We start from the raw sequence: 25,662 nt of genomic DNA, 5'->3' as shown, positions 1-25,662 counted from the left end.
GTGTGTATTTATGTACATGTACTGTCACTAGGATTGTTGCAGCGGGTCCAAATATGAGAGCGAAAACAGATGGCTGCAATGAAACCCTACTCAGAAGAGCATGTTGAGCTTTTTGAGCTTGGTCTATGCCTCGTTGTTGCCTGGCTTCCGCCCGTAGATCGACCAGCTGGTCAAGGTCAATGAGGGCAGCGTTGTAAGTATAGATGGGGCACTCACACGGCAGAATAGGCATGTATGTTTCTGTTTCTCATGTCATTGCGCACCTGCATCCCGAAAACAGTGACTTCCTCTTTGGTCCAGTTGTGTGCTCTCGTGAGAGGTGCCATCATGAAGCCCTCGAGTCCAGCACAGAAGTTGTCGTGGTTCCAAAAACCGAGTTCCCTGTGCTTTCGGTCTTTGGGCCATGAATTCGTGGGCCACTTGAACATCTGAGCGTAGACATCTTTGAAGCCTACCTCGATCATGATATCCTTCAAGACTCTGATGTCCTGGAATGGGCGCCCAAACATGACCGCAGCCTCTGCCCAAAGGCCAACGAACTTCAAGACAGCAGAATCATCCTTTAATGTTTCGTCATCGGACTTTGGCCATAGGTCGACTTCGTTCAATTCAAGGTAGCCATTGGGGCTTAAGTTGCTACAATTTCATGTCAGTGAAACTTCAACCTTGAATAGATATGTCATTAACAAACTCGTAGCATTTTCGGATATATTCTTTCCAGTCAGCCACACTGAAGGTCATGGTTCGACTGTGAATGTAGTCAAAGGGCTGAGAGTAAGTCCAGGGTTCCTCAATGTCGTCAATCTGGAACTTGACATTCGGGGGAGTACTATGATGAAGTCAGATGCCGTTGGACGATTAAACGCCGTTATGTAACCGTACAATTCTGGTTGGATGGCCGATAAATCAACTCCAAGAACCTGTTATAAGTGCAAGGTCAGTAAAGTACGCGTCGACGCAATGGAACCGTTTCAAGTAACCTCTGCATTCGGATGTTCTTCTCCAAACTCCATGGCCCAGATCCCCGTGCCGGTTCCGACATCAAGAACTCTTCCAACTTTAGAGTTAGGGTCGTTCGGCGGTGCAGTTCCCAGACGATTGTCGAAAGTGAGCAGCCACATGTTATGTTGAATGTCTTTATATGCAAGCATCAGCTGCAATTATTCACACGAGTTTTGATCAAGGCACTCACCAAGACGATCATTCTCCCTTTCGTCGTTCGGAAGGTGGTATTCTGCACTCTTCAGATACTGTGCCAATGACCCATATCGGATCTCAGTTGACTTTCCACTTACTGCCGTCTTTGTATTTGTGATACGTTCGACCATTCTCAATGCGATATTCAAGAACAGACTCAGTCACACTGGTGCTCGACGAGGCGATACTCTACATATTGTCGTGTCAGAGAAGGCATATCGTTTGGGTGGAGACGAGTGTGGAATTGAATTTTCACTGACCTCTCCTCGAGCAGACTCGTCGTCTGACACCTGCGAAGAAAACTTATGTCAATAATGCCTTAGAAAGCTTTGGTATGTTTTGTTAACTTGCATCTTCCGCAAGAAGCACGGCTGGGTTGTTGTCTGCGGTGTTTGCGTCTGCAGTGTTATCTGCCGGTGCCAACGCAGCCGGGACAATTCCAGTGGTGTCTTCCCTCGTCTCCGACATGATTCTCTTTTCAATGATACCTTCAACTTTTTCGTGTTCTGGACCGTTCGATTTTGTTTTCTCATGACTGTTGAAGGTCATCACGCGAACGGTTGGACGGGTTGCTATCTATATGCGAAAATCCACGGGTCTTCGCAAAGCCCATGCATTTACCCCTCTCCTTGACTCGAGCCTTCATGCAGGTTTCCGGTAAACATTCGATTCAGGACGTGAAGCGTGGAGCATAATCCCAAAAGGTGACATCGCCGGACGTATCAGAGAGGTTGCATGCAGCGGAACCAACAGGTGAGCTTCCAACGTGGTGCAACGTTTAGCACGTTGAATCGGGTAAATCTGTGCACCACGAGTCAGAAATTGACTACGAGACAAAACTAAAGATAATTGTGTTGTAATTAGTTAGAATTTACCACTTATTCAAGCATTTTAAACTTTCCCAACTAGAGAGCTGATGTAGTGCAGCGATGGTTCCCGCGACAGCGAGTGTCCCAATTCTTGGTGAGCATTTCTTGCATATCACATATCACAATCACTCACCATCACTCACCAGTGATAGCCGAGACCCGGAGAACCCACATGACTCGGAAAACATGCCAGTATACGTTGAGCAACGAAGAATCTTTCTGCTGTTGCCTCCTCTTCAAGGGCACCAAAAGCATCCATCATCACATGTTCGGTGGGTGTTAACATCACAACGCCAACGTGGAATTCTGCGTCAACTACCAGCGTCGTCTAAGTACAGCTAAAGGGAGAACGTCTTCTTTGATCAGATTACAATTTGATTTCCTTACTCATTGTGGTCGTGCCCAGTAGCAAAAATTGTGCCAGTGAGTTTCATCCTTGATGCTTAGTTGTAGCTCACATGAACGTGATCCCTGGAAAACTGTTAGTTTACTTCCTCTTCTTCAAGAAAAATTAGATCAGGACTCACCAGTGGTTCGCGGTAACACCACCTCGATCCTCCATCCCCCTCCAATCCGTCCAAGGCTTGACAGAGTCTACAGAAGGACTCCAGATACGCTGTCCCCAGATGACATACTTCAAGTCAAGAGTCGCGCGGTTGTTCATGACCCATTCCGCAATCTCCTTACCGGAGGTGGTGGGAGTCTGCCACGTGGTCAACATCATTCGATAGAGTCATATCAATGCCACTTACACCACCAGCGTCAGAACACATCATATCCGTCGCCTTGCCACAGCAGTGATCCGAGTCGCCAGGACAAGAACAGTCTCGCGTGCAAAAGATCTCCCGAACCCTCTTCGGGAACGCCGCCACAATCTTCTTGGCGCCGTTGACGGCGACCGACTTGCAGGCGCCCACAGTCAGGGTATTCGGGGCGCCGTAGCCGCCGAACCCGGAGGCGGATGAGTCGCAGCACTTGAAGGTGCTGGGACCCGGGCACTGATTAGCGACAGAGGTGCCCGCGCAGTCGCTCGTGAAGCGACAGTTGCCGCCGCTGCCGCAGGATGCTTTGGTGCAGCATTTGACGTTGTCCGGGTCTTTGGGGCAGGCGCCGTTGATCGTGGTGCCGCCGCTGGATGAGCAGCTGCTAGTGGTCACGCAGACACCTGATATTTTTGTCAGTGAAAGTGTAGGTGTGATTTGAGAAGTGAGACAAACCAGCTCTGCCTCCTGAACCATAGCATGGCTCGTTCAGGGCGGCGAAGACTGCCGGTACCGATACCGCGGCGATGAGAAAAGTTTGCAGCTGCATTATTGGTAGTTGTTCGGCGATGAGTTTGTAGTGGGTTATTACTGAGGTTGATGACGCTTAAGATAACGTTTTACTTTGGCGTACAAGAGACCGATATTTATATTCTTTGGTAGTCATTGAGTCGGGTCAGCAACTCAGATCAAGCGCAGGAGTTCCTCCGTATAACCACAAGGCAACCGAAGTAAGCGCCCAAAGTCGGCTCCCTTGGGTTGCATTGCATGTGCTCTTTTTCTTGGCTCGCGTCATTGCAGTTCAGCTAAGGCTATTCTGAAGACTATCATGACTCTGGGCCGAGTTGAACCTGACTTGGGCGAGGTAATAACACTCTCCAGGGTTTAAGAAAGCCACTTACTCTAGAAGAATCAGCCACTCCCGCTGCCAGAATGGAGGATAAGAAACGGGATGAACCTAGTTCGCATACCCAGAAACTAGTGTAAGACAGTGACAGGATTTCTCCGGTCTACAGTAAGACAAGAATGACGAGAAGTGACAGAAATGGGCGCGATCTCCCCTGTCAAAGGTGATAGATCGACCATTTAGTCTACCGAAGCTGCCTGTTAGTGGTAGTGGTGACTGCTTATTGTTTAAGGAAGAAGGTCATCAATTATTACTGCATATTGCAGTGGTACCATTGGGCTGTTTTCCTGATCATCAGTTGTAACATCAGAATAACTGCGTCGATAAGTCGGAAAATAACTAAGCTCCCCCTGGTCTTGTAACCGTCGTGTTGTAGAGTTGAAGCAACATCTGTCTAGACATCAGAGCTTGTCAAGCTTTACTACCCCTTGCAGATCATGCAAGTCTTGAAGCTTGAAGAATGGCGTCATTTGACGATTAACCGCCGAAGCAAACTTGGATTTTCCAAGACACAACTGAACCCACGTTTCCCCTCGTGGCCGTTTCCTAAAGCTGAACCCTAGACAAGGGCTGTCCCGCCTACAATTTGGGGAAAGTTCAGCTAGCTAGTAATACGGCAAGATGTCCTCCCGCTCTTCGCCCCTTAGCTGTGAAGATCGTTCAGCTCACCAGGGATAGTCCGTAGAAAATGACGTTACAGTCATACACAACCCTCGTTCTTTGGTTATTTGAATCCCTGAAATGACTGCAGGTAAGCCTTATGCAACGATCCGGGGAGTTCAGCTTCGGTGTGAAATTCCTGATGACCCCGCAGCTGAAAGACATGCGGCCACCATCATAGCGGCCAGACTCGACGCCACAAATCCTAGACAATATTTCTAGGCTACACCACATCCGTTGGATCGTTTGATTCATTATCGAGTCGAAGGAATCTGTATCTCAATTAAAATGGGCGATTGGTTTAGGGGTATAACGACCGCTTCGCATGCGGTAGGTCCTAGGTTCGATTCCTAGATTGTCCATCCTTTTGCCGGGCATTACCTATAAGACTTAGGTGGCTACTTTCAAAGTTATTCTGAACTGGTAATGTGGCCTAGATTGGCTGAATGTGTGCTGGTAGGCATGCTGTCTATTGCTTTTCTATGCTATTTAGGCTTTAGCTAATCATTTTAATGCGCCCCTCTAACACCGGTGCAATAACCCGTGTCCAATCTACGGTGAACTCGCCCTCACGCAAGGGATCGCACACTTCGGCCTTCACGCCTGCCGCCTTCGCCCATTTAGCGAAGAACTTGCGCATAATAAGCATCTCCATGTCGACCTGCGCGATGGTATCCGCCTCGTCCTCCGTATCAGACTCATCCGATTCATCCTTGGGGAGCTTGGTGTTGAGGGCGTGCCTCTTGACCATCCACTCAGCCCAGGACTTGGAATGAACCTCTGGCTGGGGGTCTGAGGTGCCTGTCGCGGCGGGTGTCTCCCACATCTTGCGCGGCTCGACGGGAGTATGACACTTTTCGGCTACCTGGACCCAGTGCTCACTGAGATTCTTCCATTGGCCGACGGTGCGAAGACTCATGAAGTATTGGCGAAGCATGGCTGAGATGAGGATACCATTTTCTTCGCAGACGATCTCCTCGGCCGTGCCGCCTTCCGGCTCGACAAGAAGACTGGTGTAGCCATCTGTGGTCATTAGCAGTGTACAAAGAGTTCTTCAGGTCTTCAACGTACCCTTTCCTCGACCCATATAACCACGAGTGGCGAGGGTGTACTTCTTGTCCATCTCCATTGGACCCCCACCCAAGGTGGCTTCGACGATGCGCGAGCCAGGTTCCTTGCTGGGGTCGAACGTATACGTAATGTTGGATACCTGCGGGAAACGACCTGAGTTGTTAGGATGTTTAGTCCGTAATATGCCAGAAAGTAGACTCACCCTCCTGTGCCGGATACTGCGAGACGCCATTCTCCAAGGCATCCCATATTTGCTGGCCGGTCACTCTGATGAAGATGACGGGATCTTCAAAGGGGAAGCAATTGGTAATGTCCCTTACTCTGATTACGCCGGGCGGGTAAATCTGGTCACCCCGTATGGTGCCAGCTGCCATGAGAGCGCAGTCAGCGTTGTGGTAGTGTCTCATTACGTCGCAAACAAAGTTGCCCATGTTGCTCTCCTTCATTCGTACTGTCGTGAAGCGTGCATCCAGGGGAGAAGCTGTCCAACCAACTGACTTGGCCAAGCTGTGTTTAAGCTTCGATGTCAACTCCTCAGTGAGCTTCAAAGTCTCCTGGTCCTCTGCGATGGAGGAGACGATGTCCCGTCGTTCAATGTCAAAGTCCCATTTTCCTGAACCATCCGCCTTCTTCCGGACTTCAACGTAGCTGAGTTGCTTGAAATCGGAACCTGAACGCAGAACATGAGTACCGTTGATGAAGCTGTGCGCATAGTAATGATCATGGCCGCCGAGGATGATGTCGATGAGACCGTCCGTTTTCTCGGCGAGCTTGTTGTCGTTTGGCTCACGCTGGTGGCTGAGACAGATGATTATGTCGGCACCTTGGGCGCGGAGCTGGGGAACAAGCTCCTTGGCTGTCTCGCTGGCGGACTTGTAGATGATGTCGGGAGGCAAGCTGTTGATTGTTTCGAGCCACTCTCTCTCGCCGAGGCCGATGAGACCAATCTTGATGCCGTTGGAGGATGTGAGCATATGAGTGTGCTTGGCATTTCCGAGGGGCACATTTTCGCCGAGAGCTGGGTCCAGGACGTTGGCGAGCAGCCAGGGGAAGTTGCACTTGGCAGTCAAGTGTTCGAACTGCTTGACTCCGAAGTCGAAGTCATGGTTCTGGCGGCGTTAATACAATGGCACGGCCAATTGAGGTAGAACAGGCTCACTTACACCAACACAGGTGCAGTCGACGCCTATCTTGTTGAGAACGGGCACCATGTGCTCACCTGTTAGGGTCTGCGTCAGCACGGTATCATGGCAGGCAGAGGGCACGTGAGGGGTAACCTTTTGTGACGGAGCTCTCGAGACTGGGGTTGAAGACGTCTCCCGAAAATAGAGTAATTAGCTCGGGCTGGCCATTGAATCGCTCGTGACTGCGGTACTCGTTGACGGCAGTGATGAAGCGAGGGACACCGCCAACGGGCTCAGCACTGGAGGGTTCCAAGTGGTAGACATCATTGAGGTGGAGAATTCGCAAGGCAACGGGTGCGTCGGAACCAGAGCTGAAGGTAACGGCAGGCTCATCGGGAGCCGGCGCGTTCTTGGGCATGGTGGTGGTGGTCCAAGGTCAGAATAAAAATAGAGATGCAGTCAAAAAAGGCGGTGATGGATCAGGTAAGGCGAGGTGAAGGTGAAGGTGGCATGTGCCCCTGAGTCTGCAGTGTTTACCTACGGCAGAGCTGAGGTAAGGTTAAGGTAGGTACCTCCAACTAAGGTAGGTACCTCAGACCTGGAAGCGGGGGCGGGGCAGGGCAGTGAAGGGCACCGGCACCCGCCCGGGTGACACGAAGCACAAGGACACTGGACGAACGCGCTGCGCAACGGCGATGACGATGATGCTCTTCAGGGGATGATTCGCTGAAGCATCCCGGATCGTCCACTGAACTTAGCCCTCAACGAAGCTGCGGCGGTGCAGAAGCCAATCAGAGGGCCAAGATTGCCAATTGACGGCAGAAACACGTGACGATTTGCTCGCTTAAGGCAAGCTGTGGATCGATCAGTGGGTCCATTGCTATTTCTGGCTTGACCTCATCTGATAACGATAAGCACCATCGCGTTAAGGCTTTAAGCGAGCGAGCGATGGCGATCGTCCGTCCATCCACCGTCCCGTGTGCCGTCTAGACCTTCCCATCTTCCTTCCGTCTTCCGTCGTGGGTCTTGGGACGAACCTTTTTCCAACGTCAACTAATTACCTTGCCTGTCGCTCCTCTGGTGCTACAGCGTGAAGACCGTCTGATCCGGCGACAGACATATCGCGATTTGCACCGCCACACCAAGCGGCTTGGCTGGCGTGATTTCCTGCCAGTCATGTCTTCGTTTCGAGAAACCAATTCCTGATTCACGCCAAGGCTTTCTTCTTTTCACTCAAGGGCACCAAGATGCTAGTGCCAATGTCATTTCTCATTCAACTGTTGGTCCAGAACCCCAGAACCCCTTCCAGCTCGCTTACACTAACACATCTAGCTTTCTACCTGCAGTCTTGGCTCATACCATCTTCACTGCAATCAATCCGTGACTCGGAACTCAAACCCATGCCGACGCTGCAGGCTGCTTCGCCTGCGCCGTCGACAAGGGCTTCTTGGACCCCAACATCCGTCCCACGACAATCATTCGCATAACGCACTCGGCACTCTCCCGCGTCAGTTTCTCCGCCTCCACAATGGCCTCGTCCAGCGTGGTTGGTCGTTGCAGGATACACGTGTACGCATCGATTCCGACGTCGTAGTTGACCCGAGCCCCTGGTCCGATGGTCCCGGCAATAGCAACCACCGGCAGGCCATGCTTCTTCGCCCGCGTCCCAATCTCGCCCGGAATTTTCCCCCTCGGTGTCTGGTCATCGATGCCTCCTTCGGCCGTGAGAACCAGGTCGCAGTCCGTAAACAGCCCTTCAAAGTCGACATACTCCGCCACCACCTCATACCTTGGCCGGAGCTTGGCGCCCACCAGCCGCAAACCGGTGCCCAACCCTCCAGATGCTCCTCCGCCGGGCGACGTGCCCACATTGCTGTCGCAGAGAAGCCGTCCAGCAACCACAGAGAGCACCTCCATAGCTGCTGAGAGCCGTTCCGTCTGCTGAGCACTCGACCCCTTCTGCTTGCCAAAGACCCTAGCAACACCATCGGGACCACTGAGAACATTGTTCCAGTTGACCGCGACCTCGATGTCGACATCTTCGATACGCTTGTCGATTCCGCCAAGATCGATGTTTGCCAAACGCAGCAGGCTCTCGCCCCCTGCGGCAATAGGGAGCGTAAGCCCGTCTTGATCTATCAGTCGAGCGCCAAGAGCCTGAAGCATTCCCGCGCCCCCGTCGCAAGTGCCAGAGTCGCCGCAGCCAACAATGATCTTCTTCGCCCCAGCTCCGGCTGCAGCTGTCAGAAGCTCACCCACTCCAAACGTGGTAGTAACGCCGGGGTTGCGAAGATGGGTTGGGACAAGGCTCAAGCCGGCCGCAGCAGCCATTTCGATGACAGCTGTCTTTGGCTCATCGGGGCTTTTGCTTCCCAATATGCCAAAGAAAGACGCAATCGGAGCGCCAACGGGGCCGGTGACAACGACTGGATGCAATGTCCCACAAGTCGCGGACACAAGGGCACTAGTGAACCCCTCGCCTCCGTCAACCAGGGGAACCTTGCGCACAGAAGCATCTGGCATTACAGAGAGAATGCCAGCCTCGATGCAATCAGCGGCAACCTCTGGCTGAAGGCTTCCCTTGAAACCGGACGGGCAGACGAGAATTCTCATTCCCTGGGGCGTCGGAGAATCCATGTGGATGTGTTTGGTAGGTTGTGATGTTAAACGATGGTAATAAGTTTACGTGTTGTTGCAAAGCGCTAACTTGAACACGATAAAGCGAATGTTGAAAAACGAGTGAGTTATGTATCGGATAAGGAGTATGGTGAACGAAGACTTGTATGACCTGGTTTGTCGAAGCAATGGTCTGTCCTTACGAACCTTCTTATACTGCTTGGGAACAGAACCCCTAGATCGAATGGTGCTGATCAACGCGCCCTCTCTGTGACCAGTCTATGCATTTGCCTGGCGACGAATTTACAAGCGTTGAGGCTTCATCCGCCGTCAAGAAAATTAAGAAGCCCAACCTGCCGCGTCCAGCTGCCGCGGGGTGGCTATGAGATGCTTCGCCGGTTGCTATTTTGCAAACAGATAAGTTGATCGCGTGATATTACTCACGCGAGATGCTCAGGTACGGTGATGTCTTCAGCCCTGCACGTGTCCGTTGCCTCGATGGGCTGCCGACTGAACCGTTCCTGAGCTGTCAACAGCATCATGATGTAACATCGTCTACGCAAGTAGCACCCAGCACAGCCTTCAAAGGCGCTAGATAGCTTGTCTTGTAAATCACCTTAGGCGTCGAAACAACTGCTTTCATTGGCACCAGGACCATCACAGCCTGTTCTCGGCGACGAGTGAGCACACGATCAGGATTTGCCCAGATCTCGTATCTCGACCCAGGTGAAACAAACCCTTGAGGTGTCATCTCAAACTGTATCTTCCAATCAGACAACCCGTTCCTGGGCTATAAATAAGGATTACAACTTTATCGACGTGTTTTTCAGGGTTCAAGCGTGTGTGTATGTAGCCCCAGGCGGAGTCTAGAAGAATGTTACTCCAACGTGCACCATCAGCCACAGTTGACGTAGCCGTCCACGACTCCGCTGATCGGCTCGCCAAGAAAGCTTCGGCCGACTTTCCCACCAGAACACCAGCTTGCCCCGGACTAGTCATATTTTTCTCCCCTTGGCAGCTGATCTGCTGGATCTAGGGATGTTGGCTGCAGGTCTGCATACAGGGAGGAGAAATCCGGAATGAGCTGATTGTTTTCGGTCTCCGACCCAGCCATACTCATCATCAGAGGCGCTGTCATCATGAGTGCATGAGGCTATGCTCTTCTGCCTGGCCAAGTGGAAGATATCACGAAGACAGTTTGTCGTATAAAGAAAGCTCTAAAGTTTCCCAGTGAACGTTCAAGCGCATATGAAACCATCAAGATCAGAATAGCGCTGTGATCGTCATTTTCCGTTCATCGTTTTCTTATTCACTCGCTTTGACAGTCGCTTCCGCAAACATGTCTCAATCTCACACATATCAGTTCATTTCTCATAAGCCAGTCTCAGATCCAGAGATGGCCCCGAGCCTCCAGAGAACCCTGACCCGGTCTCGGTCCAGCCTGTGGCGCGGATGGAGCCCGGGACTCCCTTCTTTCTCAGAGTACGAACGGACTGCATACAAATTCCCATGGCTGCAAGACCCAGACGGCTCATTCTCCCGACAAAATCACGGGAACAAGCATTCCGATATTAACCTAGAGACCCCCGGCCCAACAGACCGTTCCCACTTGCTGTCCTATGACAACACTCAAAACGACCCATCAATGATACCCCGACCAGAAAAGTCAAGTCATGAACAGGGCAATCATTCTGATGATTCCGAGGATCCAGACCTGGCAGGATGCACCCGGTTCTTCTTTACACTAAACGCTAATCGAACAACAGGTAACATGGTCTGGGCCCTCAGATCCACTGAACCCCAAGAACTGGCCAAAGCACAAGAAATGGACAGCCACCATCTTAGTTTCCTGCTTCACTTTCATATCGCCAGTGTCCTCGACAATGTTGGCACCAGCACTTGACACACTTGCCGATGACCTCAACGTCGAGTCAGACATTGAGACCTACCTCTTGATGTCCATCTTTCTCCTCGCCTACGCGGTCGGCCCCTTTGTGCTGGCGCCGCTATCAGAGATGTACGGCCGAGTTGTCGTGCTTCAGTCGGCGAACATGTTCTATCTCATCTTCAATACTGTATGTGGCTTCTCCACATCAAAGGAACAGATGCTCGCATTTCGGTTTCTGAGCGGTCTGGGCGGGAGCGCACCTCAAGCTGTAAGCACATTTCTACTAGGTTTTGTGTTCTTGAAGAGGTAGCACACACTGACATTGGCATCAGCTTGGTGGTGGTGTACTGAGTGACTGCTTTAGAGCGGAAGAGAGAGGTACGGCAACGGCTATATATGGTCTTGCCCCTTTCCTAGGCCCAGCGGTTGGGCCAATTGGTAAGTTCCACATCATCACGCTTCCAACATAGATATCTCAACTAAAACTTTGAAGCTGCTGGATATCTCACCCAATACATGTCATGGCGCTGGATCTTTTGGACAGTCTCGATCGCCGATGCAGTCGTCCAAATCCTCGCGCTCCTCTTTCTCTCAGAGACATACGCACCTAAGATCCTGGCAGTGAAGGCAAAGAAATTGCGCAAGCTCACCGGCAACAAAAATCTTCGCACTGAATATGAACGGCCGGATAAAACTTTTAGCCAGACACTAGGAAAGAATTTGGTCAGGCCGTTCAGGATGCTCTTCACGCAGCCAGCGTTGCAGATTACGGCGCTGTACAGGGCTTATCTTTACGGGCTGATGTACCTCGTGTAAGCTTGGGCCCCTAAACTAAATTCTGAAAGAGGTCAATCGCTGATACACTTCAAGTCTTGCGTCGTTCCCACTTGTGTGGAGCGAGCAATATGACCAAGAACCAGGTCCAGCAAGTCTCAACTACATTTCACTCGGCGTCGGCTTTGTCATTGGACTTCAAGTTTCGGGGCCTCTCATCGACAAGGTATGTTAGCTTTCCTTATACAGTTCAGAGATCCAGACTGATGCCGTCGAGGTTTACCGAACGCTCAAAACGAGAAACAACGACACTGGCCTTCCGGAATTCAGGATACCTCTCATGTTTCCCACAGCCATAGTCACACCCATCGGTCTTCTTCTATACGGCATAGGGGCACACTTCAAAATTCATTGGATCGTTCCAAACATCGGCGCAGCGATCCTGGCTGCGGGGCTGATTTTGTCTTTCCAGTGCGTACAGACGTATGTCATTGATTCGTATGAGCGATATGCTGCGAGCGCTGCTGGTGCGGCAGCATTCGTGAGAACCATGGCTGGCTTCAGCTTTCCTCTGTTTGCGCCGAAGCTGTACGATGTGCTCGGCATAGCATGGGGGAATGCGCTTCTATCTGGGATCGTTCTTGTGATGGGCATCGTTGTGCCGGTGGTCATGTGGAAGTGGGGTGCCTGGCTGAGGAGTAAGAGTCAGTATTGTGCTGGCTAGAAGGTACCCAACTTTTCGTGTGAGGCCCGCTCGCTGTCTCACAGTTGGACCTTACAATAAGTGTTCATCTGATTACGGATAAAATAGAAGTGCGGGTTCTTGGTCCTGAGTCTCTTTGATAACTCATGATGAGATGCGAGTTGGTCATGACTCTCATGAAGAGAGAAGGGGCAGTGAAAATCGACATGGGAGTGTTCGAAATGAACTCCATACGACTCACTCGCTAATGGCTGAAACTAGAACGCCCTCTCATTTGGCAAAACAAAGCTCTCAGATTTACAAATCTCAAACTCTTAATGCACCATGAACTCATCTCATGAACATTATGCGTCTTCTGTGATTAGGGTATAGGTCCAGTAGGTAATTACAACTCGTATGCTCACACGTGTGAGTAGCCAATGACAATACGCGTCCCGGGATATCAAAGCTGAAGCATAAACATCTCAATCTGACCATCATCATCCATGCCAATTCAATCCCTTAGATCGACGCCCTGGCAATGTTCTTGCCAGCGACCAGACCGGGACCCTTCTCCGTGAAGAACGTCTTGGCCTTCGCCGCGCTGACGATGAAGCCGGGAAGCTTCATCGTGTTGAACTGACCAGTCGCCTTCTTCTTGCCGATCGTGACGAAAATCTGGGGCTTGGTCGTCAGCTTGAGGTCCTTGACCTTGGCCTCCTGGCCGGTGAGGACGGCGTCGAGGTTGTCGGCGAGGTGCAGCGCCTGGCCCTCGGCGCGCATGAGCTGCTTGGCCTCGAGGTTGCCGGCGTCGCCGGCACACCAGACGTTCCTGAGGCCCTCGACGCGGAGGTCGTGCTTGAGCTTCAGGTTGCCCTTGTCGTCGAGCAGGTTCTCCGGGATGAAGGATGTGTTGGGGCGGACGCCAAAGAGGGGCAGGTACAGGTCCGCGGTGAGGGTTTCGCCGTTGGAGAGCTTGATTGACTTGAGGGAGCCGGAGGTGTCGGCCTCGGTGACCTTGGCGTTGGTGACGAGCTTCACCTTGAGCGAGGCCAGGCTGGTGGCAGCGATCTTGCCGAGCTTAGGGAGGAGGCCGGGGAGGGGCGCATCACCCTCGACGATGAGGGTGATTTGCTTGGTGGAGCCGTAGGCGTGGCCGAGCTCGCCGGCAGTCTCGACACCGGTCGCGCCGGCACCAGAGACAATAATGGAGTTTGCGGCCTTGACCTCGGACTGCAGGTTGTGCCAGGCAGTCAGGGTCTCCTCGTGGGTACCGACGGTCTTGAAGGGCAGGCCGCTGGCGAGGGAGGAGCCGGTGGCGATGACGAGCTCGGCAAACTCAATTGACTTGAGGCCCTCGTTGGTCTCGACCTGGACGGTGTTGGTGGAGGGGTCGAAGCTGGTGGCCTTGCCAAGGACGAACTCGAAGGCGTCCTGGGGGTACTTGTCGAAGCCGGGCTTGATCTGGTTGAAGAGGGTGTCGTCGGAGAACTCGCCGGGGATGAGGCCGCGGACGGCGGCGCAGTTCCAGTAAAGGTGGGTCGAGGGGGAGACGAGGATGACCTTGAGGTCCTTGACCTTGGGCTGCGTGTACTTGAGCAGCTTGTGAGCGACACCGAGGCCGGCATAGCCAGCACCCAGAATGACGACCTGCTTAACCATTTTGTTGGCGGGATGAAGAGTGTAAGGTTTGTTGAAAGAGAAGGAAGCGAATTGGTCTGGCGGGAATAACGCAGGTTATGGTGTTCCTCAAGGGAGAGATATGAAAGTCGTCGGCTCGTTGGGGTATTTAATCGGCGGCAGGCTAAGGAGCGGAACGGGGATGCCGTGGGGGAGTGCGGATGGTAGGGCGATGGAGAAGATGACAACGCCAAACGATGCGGGAAGAACAAAGGAAGTACGAAGAGATATGGGCGCAGCTGGGCTTGGGGGGAACGGAGGGGATAATGAATGTTTTTATCGACACAAAGGCAGAGGATTAATTAGCTGGCGCCTCGCAAAGTCTAGGACGGTACCCCATGTAAGCACAGAGGAAGCTGTACCACCACCGACCTCCCCCAATGTGAAGGAAGAGACTTCGGCCGAACAGTGACGGGGACACGCATTGCGGTTCGGGCTTTTCCTTTCTGGACCCTTCATGGACCAGCAATCCAATGTTTCAGACGAGGGAGCGCTCGGATTATTCAGCTATGGCGGGACAAGCGAGATTGATTTAGTCACCAGGCATTTTGCTTTTCGGGGGACAGTGGTCAGACCACGGGCAGGATTTCAGAGGTCAGATTCGGAGCCACGCGTTGGGAAAAAGCATCGCGAATCCGCATCCCATTGGGGACGGCATTTGGACAGGGATGGGGTGCCTTTGGTGTCTTTTGGTGCCTCTGGCGCTGGTGCGGCAGGGGTCCGACTGGCCGAGTCAAGGCAACGGCGCTGCGGGTGCCACGGCATTAGCGTAGCGCGCGCGGTGCGTGAAGGTCGAAGGCAGAGAGCAACCTGGAAAGATGGAGACGGAGTGGGTTCATGCTAAGCTTATTCTTGCACAAGAGAGTTTGTATGGAGACCTGCGGATGGAGTCATCTGAGAAGAACGAAGAGGTGCTGGGAGGAGACAGATGAGGCCATCGATATCCAATTAGTAAGTAAGTAAATTGGATCAAGGTGCGCGCACCCGCCGTACTGTGCCTAGCAGCGGGAGACGTCCCGTGTCGAGTGTTCACAGGCCATTTACCGGTCTCTCCCCTCTGTGCGACTCTCCAAGTCGGATCGAGTCTAGGCCCATGCCGCCGGTGCATTAGGGGAGCAGATCATTAACCAGGGGAGGGGCAGATACAGAGCCTGATGGCTTTCAACAAGAGCGCGAGAGAGCCTTAGTCAGGGGGTTGGGCGGCGCATTGGTAATACTCGCGCGCGGTAGTAACCCATATTGGAACGGGAGCATTCTGTCCCTTTTCTGCTAAGTTCTTTTGGACATAGCATCGTCTTAGACTGGACCAACATCGATGGATAGATGGCGTCGGCGCTGGGAAAGCCCGTTCGCCGCGTATTTTGCACTAATCGGGGCCTGGCTGGGCGGGGGGTCGGCGCCGGGCCACCTCGGCGCTCGGGACCGTGTGGGGCTGCTATATTTTGGGCGGCAGACACAGTACGGCGCTAACACCCGCACGGATGCCCTCGGCGCTTCTCTCACTCACTCTCTCACTCTCACTCTTACTCACTCAGTCACTCCCTCGCTTTGTTCTCTGGCCCGTCTTTCCAACAGAGTCGTCCATCAGTCCCGTCACTCTGGCTCCGTCTCTTGGCTCTGCCACGTCAAACGTTGATCATCGTCATGTCAGCTTAGAAGAACTGCTTGTCATTACAAACATAGGCTAGGGCTGACCACGAAGAGTCATCCAAGGTCTTCTTTCATACGGTGCCCAACAAGCCGCAATAACTCCCCCAATCTCATCCAAACTCACACCTTTCCATCCGAAAAAGAAGAACCAAAGCTTAAAGGAGCTCTGGCCAGTAAGCGCCGCATGCTACGTGGTCATCAAATCATCTCCAGTCTAACACCCTTGCTCCCCTTCTTCGGCATTGAGACAGCAAGGTCAAAATCATACTCCACGTCAACGTCTGTCGTCTCGTACAGTCGCATGTACGGCAGCGCGCGCAACACCACCACCGCGACCGCGACATGAAGCTCGCAGTACGCCAGCCTAGAATCAAAGCGTGCATTGGTCAGCAGGGGCTCAGACATCCATGTATGAATACTTCGGATCATGCGGTCCATGACCTCGGGGGAAACTTACTGCATTCCCAGGCATTGCCGACTTCCCTTCGAGAACGTGAGCAGGAACCGCTCCAGCCCCTTCTTTCGCTGGCCGTTCTCGTCGAGCCACCTCTCCGGGAGGAACTTGGAGGGCTCTGGGAAGAGCCGTTCATCCGTGTGCATGATATACGCCGACATGCCGTACGCATAGCCCCGCGGAATGACGTGAGAAACATCGACCGGCGCCGATCCGCCCGGAGGTGTCCACGTGCCTTGGTATACCACGTCTTCATCGGGTGCGACTCTAGGCAGTCTTGACGGCGACCCGTACATCAGCCGGAGAGATTCCATGAGGACAGCGTTGAAATATGGGAGGCTTTCAAGTGTCGCCCAGCTGGGAAGCTTCTTGGGGTCGGCATTCACGGTTGCAAGCTCTGCCTTGATCTTGGCCACGGCGTCTGGATTTCTGAGCAGATGATATGTGCATATGGTAAGAGCCGATGCCGTCGTCTCAGTTCCCGCAGAAAGGAACACATTTGCTTCTCCGGCTAGTCGTTTGACGGTGAGTTCTTCCGGTGGCAGATCCGACTCGAGCAACGAGTGCAGCACCGTCACGCGATCTCTTTTGATGCCGTTTTCATGCCTTGCTTTCGTTTGCCTGACCAGCTCTGGGAGCTTGATTTTGACCGTTTCCATGAGGAGCCCAATCTTGGCAGAGAGCGGTTTGATCACCCAACTATTTCCCGTCAGTCAGTCACGGTCTTTCAATTGCTCGAACCCATCCACCACCTCTGGGCGTTCGGTTGCTTACACTGGAATCATCTCCATCAGTTTTGTCGTCCATGGGAAGTGTCTCATGATGTGAATCAAATGAAACATGGTGTAGACAGCTTCTTTAAAATTCGGTTCCCACGTGGGCTGCTGGAGAAACCCGAGCCCCTCGCCAAAGCAGTAATCGCTGACGATGTCGGCAGTATAGCAGCTGTATGCGGAGGCGCCATCGAATGGACCTTGTCCGCGATAGGCAAGGAATTTATCTGCTAACCGCTGCGCATGTTGGTGAACCACCCACTCGAGCTTCTGAATCTGGGTGCGCGAGAAGTATTTGCTGGCAGCTGCTCGTCGGAGCTTGTGATGCGCGTGGTCTACAGTTCCGAAGCCTCCCTGTGGTACATGTCAGAAGCTAACTCTCAAGTTGTCATTCATTGGCTGCGTACGTTTCTCAGACTTGAGGTCAAATGTTAGCACATTTTCATGTAGCAGGGGACATGTTCCCAAACGGAGTTCAAGACCAACTCACTCATTAGCAAAACCAGCGACAAACATTTCTGATTTGTTGCGCTTCTTCGCGCCATTCGCATAGATGGCTTCCACGAACTCTGGGTCATTGCAATGCACCTCGTCAGGGTTGATCCGGACGATGGGACCTGGACAGTTTCGTTAGCCAAGCTCCCCACGTCGCCAACGAAACCTCATACCATAGATCTCATGCATTCGCTTGATCTCGTGAGTGAACCGGCCCCAAAGCACCACATCATACCATACTTCGTACCAAAACGTTGCTCCGGCAAGCTTCGGTCCGGGAAACTTTGCCAGCGGGTGGAGCGTGACGCGGTAGATGGCAAGTAAGCCTCCGTAGAGCAGCCACAATGCGAACCCGACACCAAGGAGCTGGGGCCACGAAACGCCTGCCCAGGAGATGTCTGGCACCAAACGAATTCCGTCCATTGTTGCTTTGGATGAGTGAGAGTTGAATGAAAGCATCCCCTCGAGGCAAGAGGATGAATGAGGAGGGCCCCATGTTCTAAAGTAGTGGACTGCAAAAGTTCTGATCTGCCGGACCTGTCTTGCGTGTGTTCAATGGCATCAAAGGAGAAACTCAACGTGCTAAAGGACCGGCGACGCCCGCAGCAGCCCCGACATGTGCTCTTCTCGTGCTATCGGCAGCCACCGTGCAAGCTGCTCCTGGCTTAGTGTTTCGCCACAAGAGGCGTCGTGGGCTCGACTCATTTTCCGAGGTGAGAGCCCGCGACTGGATCTATTACTGCACTGTTGGAGCATGCAACTAGATCTTTCCCGAGACTTCGCTTCAAGCTAGATGCACGAAATCAAGGCCTGGTACATGCATTCGGTATGCATGATTCTGGCGATTGCGACGAGGACCTGCAAAAGTGGCGTGTCAATGACCATCATTACCGGCTTCCTGGGTTCGGGTCTCATACACGACGTCTTTGATGGGTTGAAGCGACGGAAATGATGTGCAGAGAACTAAGGAGGATGTCTCAGTCCCGAGTGGTCTAACAGCAAGCTAACAGCGGGCTGAGCACACCGTCTCCGTCGGTGGCTTGGCCCCCAGGAATCTAGATCTTGGTCAGGGCGAATCATTGAAATGGCTAGGCACTAATCCTTAGGCACCATGCAGACAGGGAAATCGCTTTTCATTCTCTCCTCGTCGTGGCATCGCGGGACAGGGAGGTGAGTTTGACTCTCGCAGGGTACATGAGGCATCCAATCGCGTAAACATCGGATTGAATCTAAGAAGTAGTTGTATTGTCATCTATTCGAGTCGCACAACATATCTAGCCGTTGACATGTCTCTAATTTCCATCGTTCACTACAATCCCTTTACCCGCGCCAGGGCTGCAGACGACACAGCAGCATGAATTTCCGTCTCCGCACCGTCTTCCAAAGGCAAGAGAGGTGACCTCACAGTTGCATGGTCGAGAATACCCCGCGCAACAAGCGCATGCTTCAACGCCACGGTGCCCTCCATGTGCGATCCCCTGTGGTACACGGCCTTGGTGACGGGCAGCAACCTGTCGTGGATCTCGCGGGCCTTCGGGTAGTCCTTTGCCTTGCCGGCCTTGATCATTTCAATGAGCTGCTCTGGCGCAATGTTGCCGTATCCAACGAGCATGCCATCAACGTCGAACACCGTGTGGAGGAGGTACTCGTCGTGGCAGGTGAGCACCTGCAGGTCGGGCCGCTCCCTGCGGATGACGGGGATCTCCGTGTCCCAACGTCTCATGTTCCTCACGCCGTTCTTCATGGCGAACACGCCGGGCTGCGCCGAGATATCGAGGAGAGTCTGGAGGTTGTACGTCGCCTTGGTGTTGTCGGGATACTGGAACAGGATGAGGGGCAGCCCGCTGACCTCGTAGACGACTTTGTAGCGGTCCTGCGGGGCTCCGGGCTGGTATCCGAAACGGAGCCAGCCGTGCGAAGGGTACAGCAGGCCGGCTGCGGCACCGGCTTCGCGGGCGCGCTTGGCCTCGAGGGCGGCGACTTCGGTGCCCTCGCCGGTGATGCCGGCAATGATGGGGATGCGGTTGTCGACGGACTTGACGAAGGCCTTGATGACGGCGACCTGCTCATCTTGCGTCAGGAAAGTGCCCTCGCCTGCATGGCCGAGAACGACCAAGCCCTTGACGCCGGAAATGCTGCCGAGCCAGGAGCCGAGACGCTGAATGGCAGCGTAGTCGACCTTGCCGTCCCTGGTGAAGGGAGTGATGGGGGCGGGCGTAAGGCCGCGGAGGTCAAGGCTAACCGATTGAGAACCCATTTTGATCTGATTCCTTGTGAATGGAGAAGTGATTATGGCTTGATCAGTGTCGAACGGGGTTGATTTGCTTGCGGTGAAGATGAGACCAGCTTGATATCGGTCACATCTTGTCTGTTTTATAATGCGAAGAGCCTCTCAGGATAACACTCGCGGCGACAACCTCGCGCTTCACGAAAAGCCGAAGTCGCGTCTTTCGACACTGAAGCGCCTCCAGCAGTTTCATGTAACGATGTGCCACCCGGAAAGCATGACCGTGTAGGTTGTTGATCCTCCCCCGCTTCCCCGCGTCTCCGGGGCGGGGGGCCAAGTTTTCCGGGAAGAGTCCGGACACCAAGTCCGAGATAACTCGGAATAGCGACTCGTGACCTGGAAATACCAGCGCCACCACGCCATGCAGCAAGCCCTGGGCTGTTTCTCGCGCCCTAACCGGGTCTTGGGGAGATAACGGATCGTTCTTGACTGGAGAAGATGGAATGTGACCCCATCCCCACGCAACGCTTGTGTCATAGTCGATGCACCCCGGAAGTTTGTTGTAATAACAAGTGGTAAAAGATACCCAGCTAAGTGGCTCAAAGTGGATGACTCCCTGGCATGATACGACTATTGAGGAATTGGCTTCAATGCTTTGCGCCTGATTGTCATGTTTTGTATATTTCCGAGTGCAATAGTATTCCGGTTCTCCGGGTCTCCTCAAATCGTATGGTCTTACGCTAGATGGGACTAACAGAATTTTTATCCGAGTCCTTTTGTGCGGAGGACACCGGCGCCAAGAATATTTCCCCAGATTCCTCCTTGTTTATCCCCGCAACTCCAGCTCAGCTCGGAACATTCTGGGCAGACCAATCCCCTTTCCCCAGGTAATCTCCCCCAGACAAGTTGTCGAGGAGTCTTCTGGCTATAAAGAAGACTCACGTTAACATCTCCTCTGGCCAATTTGCCTTCTGCCGGACACAAGGTGTGATTTTGGCCATCCTCTTTATCTTGCCTAGAGGACATACTACTCTTGAAACACTTCCTTTTGCCCTTGCAGCCGTCAACATGACGACTGTACGAGCATCGTCTGACCGCTCCGACATCGAGCACGTTTCTCAAGAGAAGAACTCCGTTGCCCATAATGAGTTCCAACAAAACAGCGGCGTGAGCCCTGAGGATGCAGACTTCCTCGCCAATTTCCCGGACGAAAGGAGAAAGAAGGCTGTCCGCAAAGTTGATGTGAGTCTTGACCCCGACTAGTCCTCTCGCTCTGCGTACCTAGTACTGACGACTGTTGAATTCCTAGTTCCGTTTAGTCCCAATGCTTGTTCTACTCTACCTAATGGCCTATCTGGATAAAACCAACATTGGAAATGCCAAGATCGAAGGTCTCCTTGATAGTCTGCATATGACGGGAGTCGATTACAACATCGCGTTGTCCGTCTTCTTCATCCCGTTTGTCTTGGCCGAAGTCCCCAGTAACATGGTGCTGCACATGTTCAAGAGACCCTCTCTCTACATTGGCGGAATCGTTACTTGCTGGGGTATTGTCATGACTTGCAATGGAGTTGTCCAAAACTTTGGGGGCTTGGTTGCCGTGAGGATTTTCCTCGGTCTGTTCGAGTACGTATACGTGGACCGAAAAGATCTCATCAAAACTGACGAAACATTCCAGAGCCGGTTTCCTCCCTGGTGCGATCCTGATCATCTCCAAATGGTACCTCCCCAACGAGACACAAACCCGAATTGCTATTCTCTACACCTCTGCCGCGTCTGGTGGAGCGTTTTCAGGTCTCCTGGCGTTTGCGATTGCCAAGATGGATGGTGTGGGTGGATATGAGGGCTGGAGATGGGTAAGTTGGCTTCGTCCTTACAGATTATACAAATTCTCTGACAAAACAAGATTTTCATCCTCGAAGGGTTAGCCACGGTAATGATAGGTGTCATGTGTTTCTTCTTCCTTGTCGATTCGCCTGCTCTATCAAAGTGGCTCGATCCTGAAGAAATCCGCTTTCTGGAACTACGACAACAAGCCCGGCGGGTTGTGCGACCCAACGAATTCCGAGACCATCACTTCGATAAGCACGCATTCCTCTCCGTGTTGACGGACTGGAAGATCTATCTCCTAATCTTGGCCAATTGGTCGAACGTCAGTACAACGACTCAGTAGCCCCGTACACCATCGTTGGACTTCACTGACTCTCGAGTTCAGGCTGTTCCAAATTACGCACTCAAGTTTACGATGCCTCAAATCATCAAAAACATGGGCTTCACATCTGCCAACGCCCAGCTGTTGACGATCCCGCCGTATGCTGTGGGTGCTATATCCGCGTATCTGTTTTCAGTGTTTGCGGACAAGTATTCTTGGCGAATGCCGTTCATCCTTGGCCCGCAACTGCTCCTGGTTATTGCCTTCACCATCCTGTTCACTAAGAGCGAGGACATTAAGGACAACATTGCTCTGAACTACTTTGCCATTTGCCTAGCGTGCTTCGGGTACGTCATATGCACATTGAAAACATCAAGTATACGCAGGAAGAAACTAACAGGAATGTGTCCAGAATGTACCCCATTCTTCCAGGAGTCAACGCCTGGAACGTCGCCAACACTCCGAGTCCTACCAAGCGAGCAATCAGCATCGGCTTCCTCGTCTGTATCGGCAACATTGGTGGCCTCATCGGTAGCTATATCTACATGGACAAGGAGGCTCCGAGGTACCCGACCGGGTATGGGACTTCATTCGGATTTGCATCGGCAGGAATAATTGCGGTCATTACGCTGGAGGCATTGTTATATAGAAGGAACAAGAAGAAGGAGCTCATGACTGAAGACGAAGTCAGACAAAGACATTCCGACGAGGAACTTGATCGCATGGGAGAAAAGAGCCCGCTCTTCAAGTATGCTCTGTGAGCATTGGGTGTTGGCTGGAATTCAATCTGTGTCTTTTTTCTTTAATTAATCTCATCGCTCCCGGTGGCTTGCACTTGATCGCTAGTAAATCTACCTAGTAGTTAGCTTCGATTGTGCCCTGACTCAAAGACCAGATACCGCCAGACCGTGCCCTGAACGGCACTTGCCTTGTTCGATTGCTTTTGACAAAGAAAGCGGAAGATATCTTATCCTGTAAGACGTTTCAACGTAGACACTCATCCTAATTTTGGGCCCGCAAAGCCGTCCGCGCACGAGAGGTCCGAGTTATGAAGTCGGCTCCGGCTACCAGCTGTCAGCATCCACTCGGTGGAGTCGCAATTCACACATCACGGCCGGTTGGCCCAATGGCAAGGCGTCTGACTACGATTAATCGTGACATCAGGAGATTCTGGGTTCGACCCCCAGGCTGGTCAAGTGGATATCTTTTTGATCACCAAGGCGCATGTTGACACCATGTTCCCCAGGTGCATCCAGTCCTTTTTGTTTCGCCATCAAGTGGGATATTCAATTGATTTTGATGTGAGGTTGAGTTGAGACTCCTTGACGTAGTTGTAAGTGCTGGTATGTTCTAAGACTCTAGTCTATTGCAAGTCCTTGAAGAATGCGCTGAAGGATTCGAATTGCATGAAAGGCTTGACCTTGGGACCAATCATCGGCTCCATGCCCTTATCGCCCTTCTCCAAAGCCTTGCGGTAGGCAGGACGCTCGGCAACATCCTTCAGGTACCTAAGAATGTTCTTGTACGGAGACAGATCCAGCACAGGATAGAAACCGCGCATGGTTGTAAGACTGAAGACCGTCATGATGTCCGCAGCGCTAAGGTTCTCGCCCGCCAGCCATTTGTTGTTCGCCAACCGGTCATCCATCAACTTCAGGCTGGCTTGGATCTTCTGGTCACATCGCTGTCCGAAAGGCGTGTCGTATGCGCCAGCGAACAGAAGGGTCATGCCGCGGCCGATCGCAGCCTGGAGGGAGCCGTTGGCGAAATGGAACCACTCGAGGTAAGCCGCATAGTCCTTGTCGTCGGGGGTTCGGCTCAGTCTGGGCGCGCCGGAGCCGATCTTGGGCTGGCCATGCACAGTCAGGATGTACTCGACCGTGGCGCCCGACTCGGAGATTTCGACTGGCGGTGAGACGGTGCTGTCGCGAAAGTAGGGCGCGGTGCCAGCGGGGTTCTGCGTGGGGTCAATCGATGATGTATAGCATCACCTGACACTCGCGAGACTCACAACATCCTTCAGGCCTTGTGGCGCCAGTCCAGACTTGGGATCTCTCTCATAGATGTTCAGTTTGTAGGGGACTTGCAGCTCCTATGCGGGGTTAGTTGGGTAAGGTCGCAATGCGCGCAGACCGCTCGCTCATCTGACTACTCACCTCCAACAGCCACACAATCCTCTCGGATTGAGAAAGGCCCAGATGGAAAACTTCGAGCGACATGGCTGATAATTATTGTATGATGCTGTGAAATGGAAAAGCGTTGCCGGATTGCACTATTGGACGAGTCAAGGTAGAGTCATGGGGTTCCCCGTCTGATATATATCGATCTGGCAGGTCGGAGATTTGGGCGACTGGACCGTGCCAAATGTCGCAAGATTGACGTCAGGACCCAAGAACAAAGTTTCTGAGGGCAGCAACGGCACAGAAGGCGGCACCACGAATTGAGATGATGGAGGCGGCAGAGCTCTTAGCGGGTCAAAAGTTGGGGAGACGGTCGAACGGTTGCAACGACGCGGTGCAATTCTCTGAGCCGCCGTCCGTGGCTAGAGGGGCGAGCGGACAGGGACCGGGCGGATGTCACGGAGGAGAGCGGGCACTACTGCGAAAGATTCCCGGATTTAGGAGAGATGGTCCGTCCGTCCGATCGTCCGATGGGCAGATCTACTATCCGGGCGGCGTTTTGACCTTTCTGAGGTTTTGACAGGATTGCGAGCATCAGTCATCATCAGTGAGTTTGCGCGTTGATCTGCGGGGTGGTTCATGTGCCGCCGCCAGACTCATGTATGGTGTGTGTGGTGGTGTGTGAGGTGTCGGTAGGTATGCCTGATGAAGGTTTTGTGGGACTTTTTTTCAGCTACCGGTTTATCTTTTTGTGCAGCGATGTGCAGCAGGGATCAGAGCTTCAGTCGAGAGAGAATTCAACAGCTCATTAATTTACGTGCCGCGGTCCTCACGGTGGCACGTTCAAGAACAAGAGCAGCAATCAATACCGAGGTATTTGTCATTGGCTGCTGTGAGGGGCTTGGTTTTCAAGGGCCGGGAAGACCTGTGTTGTTTACGGTTAGTGAACCCGAGACTTGCACAACTCTTGTGGGTATACATGGATAATTGTGCGTCCCCCCTTCGCAGGCGGGCAGAAGATATGCAAAGCCGTGGTCAAACATCGAGCCGAGATATGATACCGAGACACACGGGACGCCGCTACCGACACAACGGGCACTTTGTCTCTGCCTGTTTGGGTTCTACTGTTAATTATGTCCCAGAGGCCCAGCCCAGGCCCAGACATGTCAGGGCGTTTTCTAAGCTGCAAGACGAACTTACACAATCAGATGGTAAGCAGCTTCCACACGTGGCTAAGTCGATCGCAGATGGCCGGAAACAAATCCAATTGGTCTCAGCCGGTACGGAAGAAGCCACAACCTGGATGTGAGGCATGTGAAGCGAGAGGAGGATGTCGGAATCCAACTCTGTGCTCGGACTCACTGTAGGGCAGCAAGGTTCAGAGTTCAAGCCAGAGGGGACAGAGCTAGAGCCAGAGCCAGAACAGAGAGCGAGAGCTAGTATGTAGGTAGAGAAGCAAGACACACCCCGCACTGCCTTTTTGTTGTTGCGGGCATGCACAGGTAGAGGGTTAGACCCGAGAGCTGCGTCTTTGCCGTGTTGAGACAGGACGGGAGCTTTAT

At 52.8% G+C, this 25,662-nt stretch overlaps 11 protein-coding genes across 11 annotated transcripts; 2 read left to right on the top strand and 9 right to left on the bottom strand.

Moving 5' to 3' along the window:
• Positions 1-123: 123 nt before the first annotated feature.
• On the bottom strand, positions 124-509 carry GCG54_00014127 (uncharacterized protein; the record flags this gene model as incomplete). The annotated part of the gene is made up of 2 exons (XM_045413968.1): positions 124-166; positions 217-509. 2 exons carry the CDS (start codon positions 507-509, stop codon positions 124-126), a joined length of 336 nt encoding a protein of 111 aa, XP_045269072.1.
• Positions 510-660: 151 nt separating this feature from the next.
• On the bottom strand, positions 661-1,121 carry GCG54_00014126 (uncharacterized protein; the record flags this gene model as incomplete). Its single annotated transcript, XM_045413967.1, has 3 exons — positions 661-829; positions 883-920; positions 981-1,121. The coding sequence occupies 3 exons, from the start codon at positions 1,119-1,121 to the stop codon at positions 661-663; spliced, it is 348 nt and encodes a 115-aa protein (XP_045269071.1).
• Positions 1,122-2,509: 1,388 nt separating this feature from the next.
• Positions 2,510-3,377, bottom strand: GCG54_00014125 (uncharacterized protein; the record flags this gene model as incomplete). The annotated part of the gene is made up of 4 exons (XM_045413966.1): positions 2,510-2,537; positions 2,594-2,769; positions 2,819-3,231; positions 3,284-3,377. The coding sequence occupies 4 exons, from the start codon at positions 3,375-3,377 to the stop codon at positions 2,510-2,512; spliced, it is 711 nt and encodes a 236-aa protein (XP_045269070.1).
• A 1,513-nt stretch (positions 3,378-4,890) lies between these two features.
• GCG54_00014124 (Trifunctional nucleotide phosphoesterase protein YfkN) lies at positions 4,891-7,007 on the bottom strand (the record flags this gene model as incomplete). The annotated part of the gene is made up of 5 exons (XM_045413965.1): positions 4,891-5,417; positions 5,466-5,618; positions 5,668-6,574; positions 6,629-6,684; positions 6,743-7,007. The coding sequence occupies 5 exons, from the start codon at positions 7,005-7,007 to the stop codon at positions 4,891-4,893; spliced, it is 1,908 nt and encodes a 635-aa protein (XP_045269069.1).
• Positions 7,008-7,981: 974 nt separating this feature from the next.
• GCG54_00014123 (Glycerate kinase) lies at positions 7,982-9,226 on the bottom strand (the record flags this gene model as incomplete). The annotated part of the gene is made up of 1 exon (XM_045413964.1): positions 7,982-9,226. One exon carries the CDS (start codon positions 9,224-9,226, stop codon positions 7,982-7,984), a length of 1,245 nt encoding a protein of 414 aa, XP_045269068.1.
• Positions 9,227-10,544: 1,318 nt separating this feature from the next.
• On the top strand, positions 10,545-12,591 carry GCG54_00014122 (Efflux pump vrtL; the record flags this gene model as incomplete). Its single annotated transcript, XM_045413963.1, has 6 exons — positions 10,545-10,971; positions 10,994-11,361; positions 11,426-11,531; positions 11,587-11,905; positions 11,964-12,093; positions 12,145-12,591. 6 exons carry the CDS (start codon positions 10,545-10,547, stop codon positions 12,589-12,591), a joined length of 1,797 nt encoding a protein of 598 aa, XP_045269067.1.
• A 480-nt stretch (positions 12,592-13,071) lies between these two features.
• Positions 13,072-14,211, bottom strand: GCG54_00014121 (Fe-regulated protein 8; the record flags this gene model as incomplete). Its single annotated transcript, XM_045413962.1, has 1 exon — positions 13,072-14,211. One exon carries the CDS (start codon positions 14,209-14,211, stop codon positions 13,072-13,074), a length of 1,140 nt encoding a protein of 379 aa, XP_045269066.1.
• Positions 14,212-16,077: 1,866 nt separating this feature from the next.
• Positions 16,078-18,024, bottom strand: GCG54_00014120 (Cytochrome P450 monooxygenase sdnE; the record flags this gene model as incomplete). The annotated part of the gene is made up of 6 exons (XM_045413961.1): positions 16,078-16,243; positions 16,337-17,032; positions 17,108-17,460; positions 17,514-17,523; positions 17,597-17,723; positions 17,775-18,024. 6 exons carry the CDS (start codon positions 18,022-18,024, stop codon positions 16,078-16,080), a joined length of 1,602 nt encoding a protein of 533 aa, XP_045269065.1.
• Positions 18,025-18,910: 886 nt separating this feature from the next.
• Positions 18,911-19,858, bottom strand: GCG54_00014119 (4-hydroxy-tetrahydrodipicolinate synthase; the record flags this gene model as incomplete). Its single annotated transcript, XM_045413960.1, has 1 exon — positions 18,911-19,858. The coding sequence occupies one exon, from the start codon at positions 19,856-19,858 to the stop codon at positions 18,911-18,913; it is 948 nt and encodes a 315-aa protein (XP_045269064.1).
• Positions 19,859-20,896: 1,038 nt separating this feature from the next.
• GCG54_00014118 (putative transporter) lies at positions 20,897-22,741 on the top strand (the record flags this gene model as incomplete). Its single annotated transcript, XM_045413959.1, has 6 exons — positions 20,897-21,070; positions 21,138-21,454; positions 21,507-21,684; positions 21,735-21,980; positions 22,044-22,327; positions 22,381-22,741. 6 exons carry the CDS (start codon positions 20,897-20,899, stop codon positions 22,739-22,741), a joined length of 1,560 nt encoding a protein of 519 aa, XP_045269063.1.
• A 602-nt stretch (positions 22,742-23,343) lies between these two features.
• On the bottom strand, positions 23,344-24,199 carry GCG54_00014117 (Glutathione S-transferase 3; the record flags this gene model as incomplete). Its single annotated transcript, XM_045413958.1, has 3 exons — positions 23,344-23,937; positions 23,992-24,072; positions 24,137-24,199. The coding sequence occupies 3 exons, from the start codon at positions 24,197-24,199 to the stop codon at positions 23,344-23,346; spliced, it is 738 nt and encodes a 245-aa protein (XP_045269062.1).
• Between the last annotated feature and the right edge of the window lie 1,463 nt (positions 24,200-25,662).

The sequence above is a fragment of the Colletotrichum gloeosporioides genome, assembly GCF_011800055.1.
Source record: "Colletotrichum gloeosporioides strain Lc1 chromosome Unknown consensus_14, whole genome shotgun sequence".
NCBI classification, from domain to species: domain Eukaryota; kingdom Fungi; phylum Ascomycota; class Sordariomycetes; order Glomerellales; family Glomerellaceae; genus Colletotrichum; species Colletotrichum gloeosporioides.
Note: the sequence above shows the minus strand (reverse complement) of the source record. Positions and strands in the feature narration are given on the sequence as shown.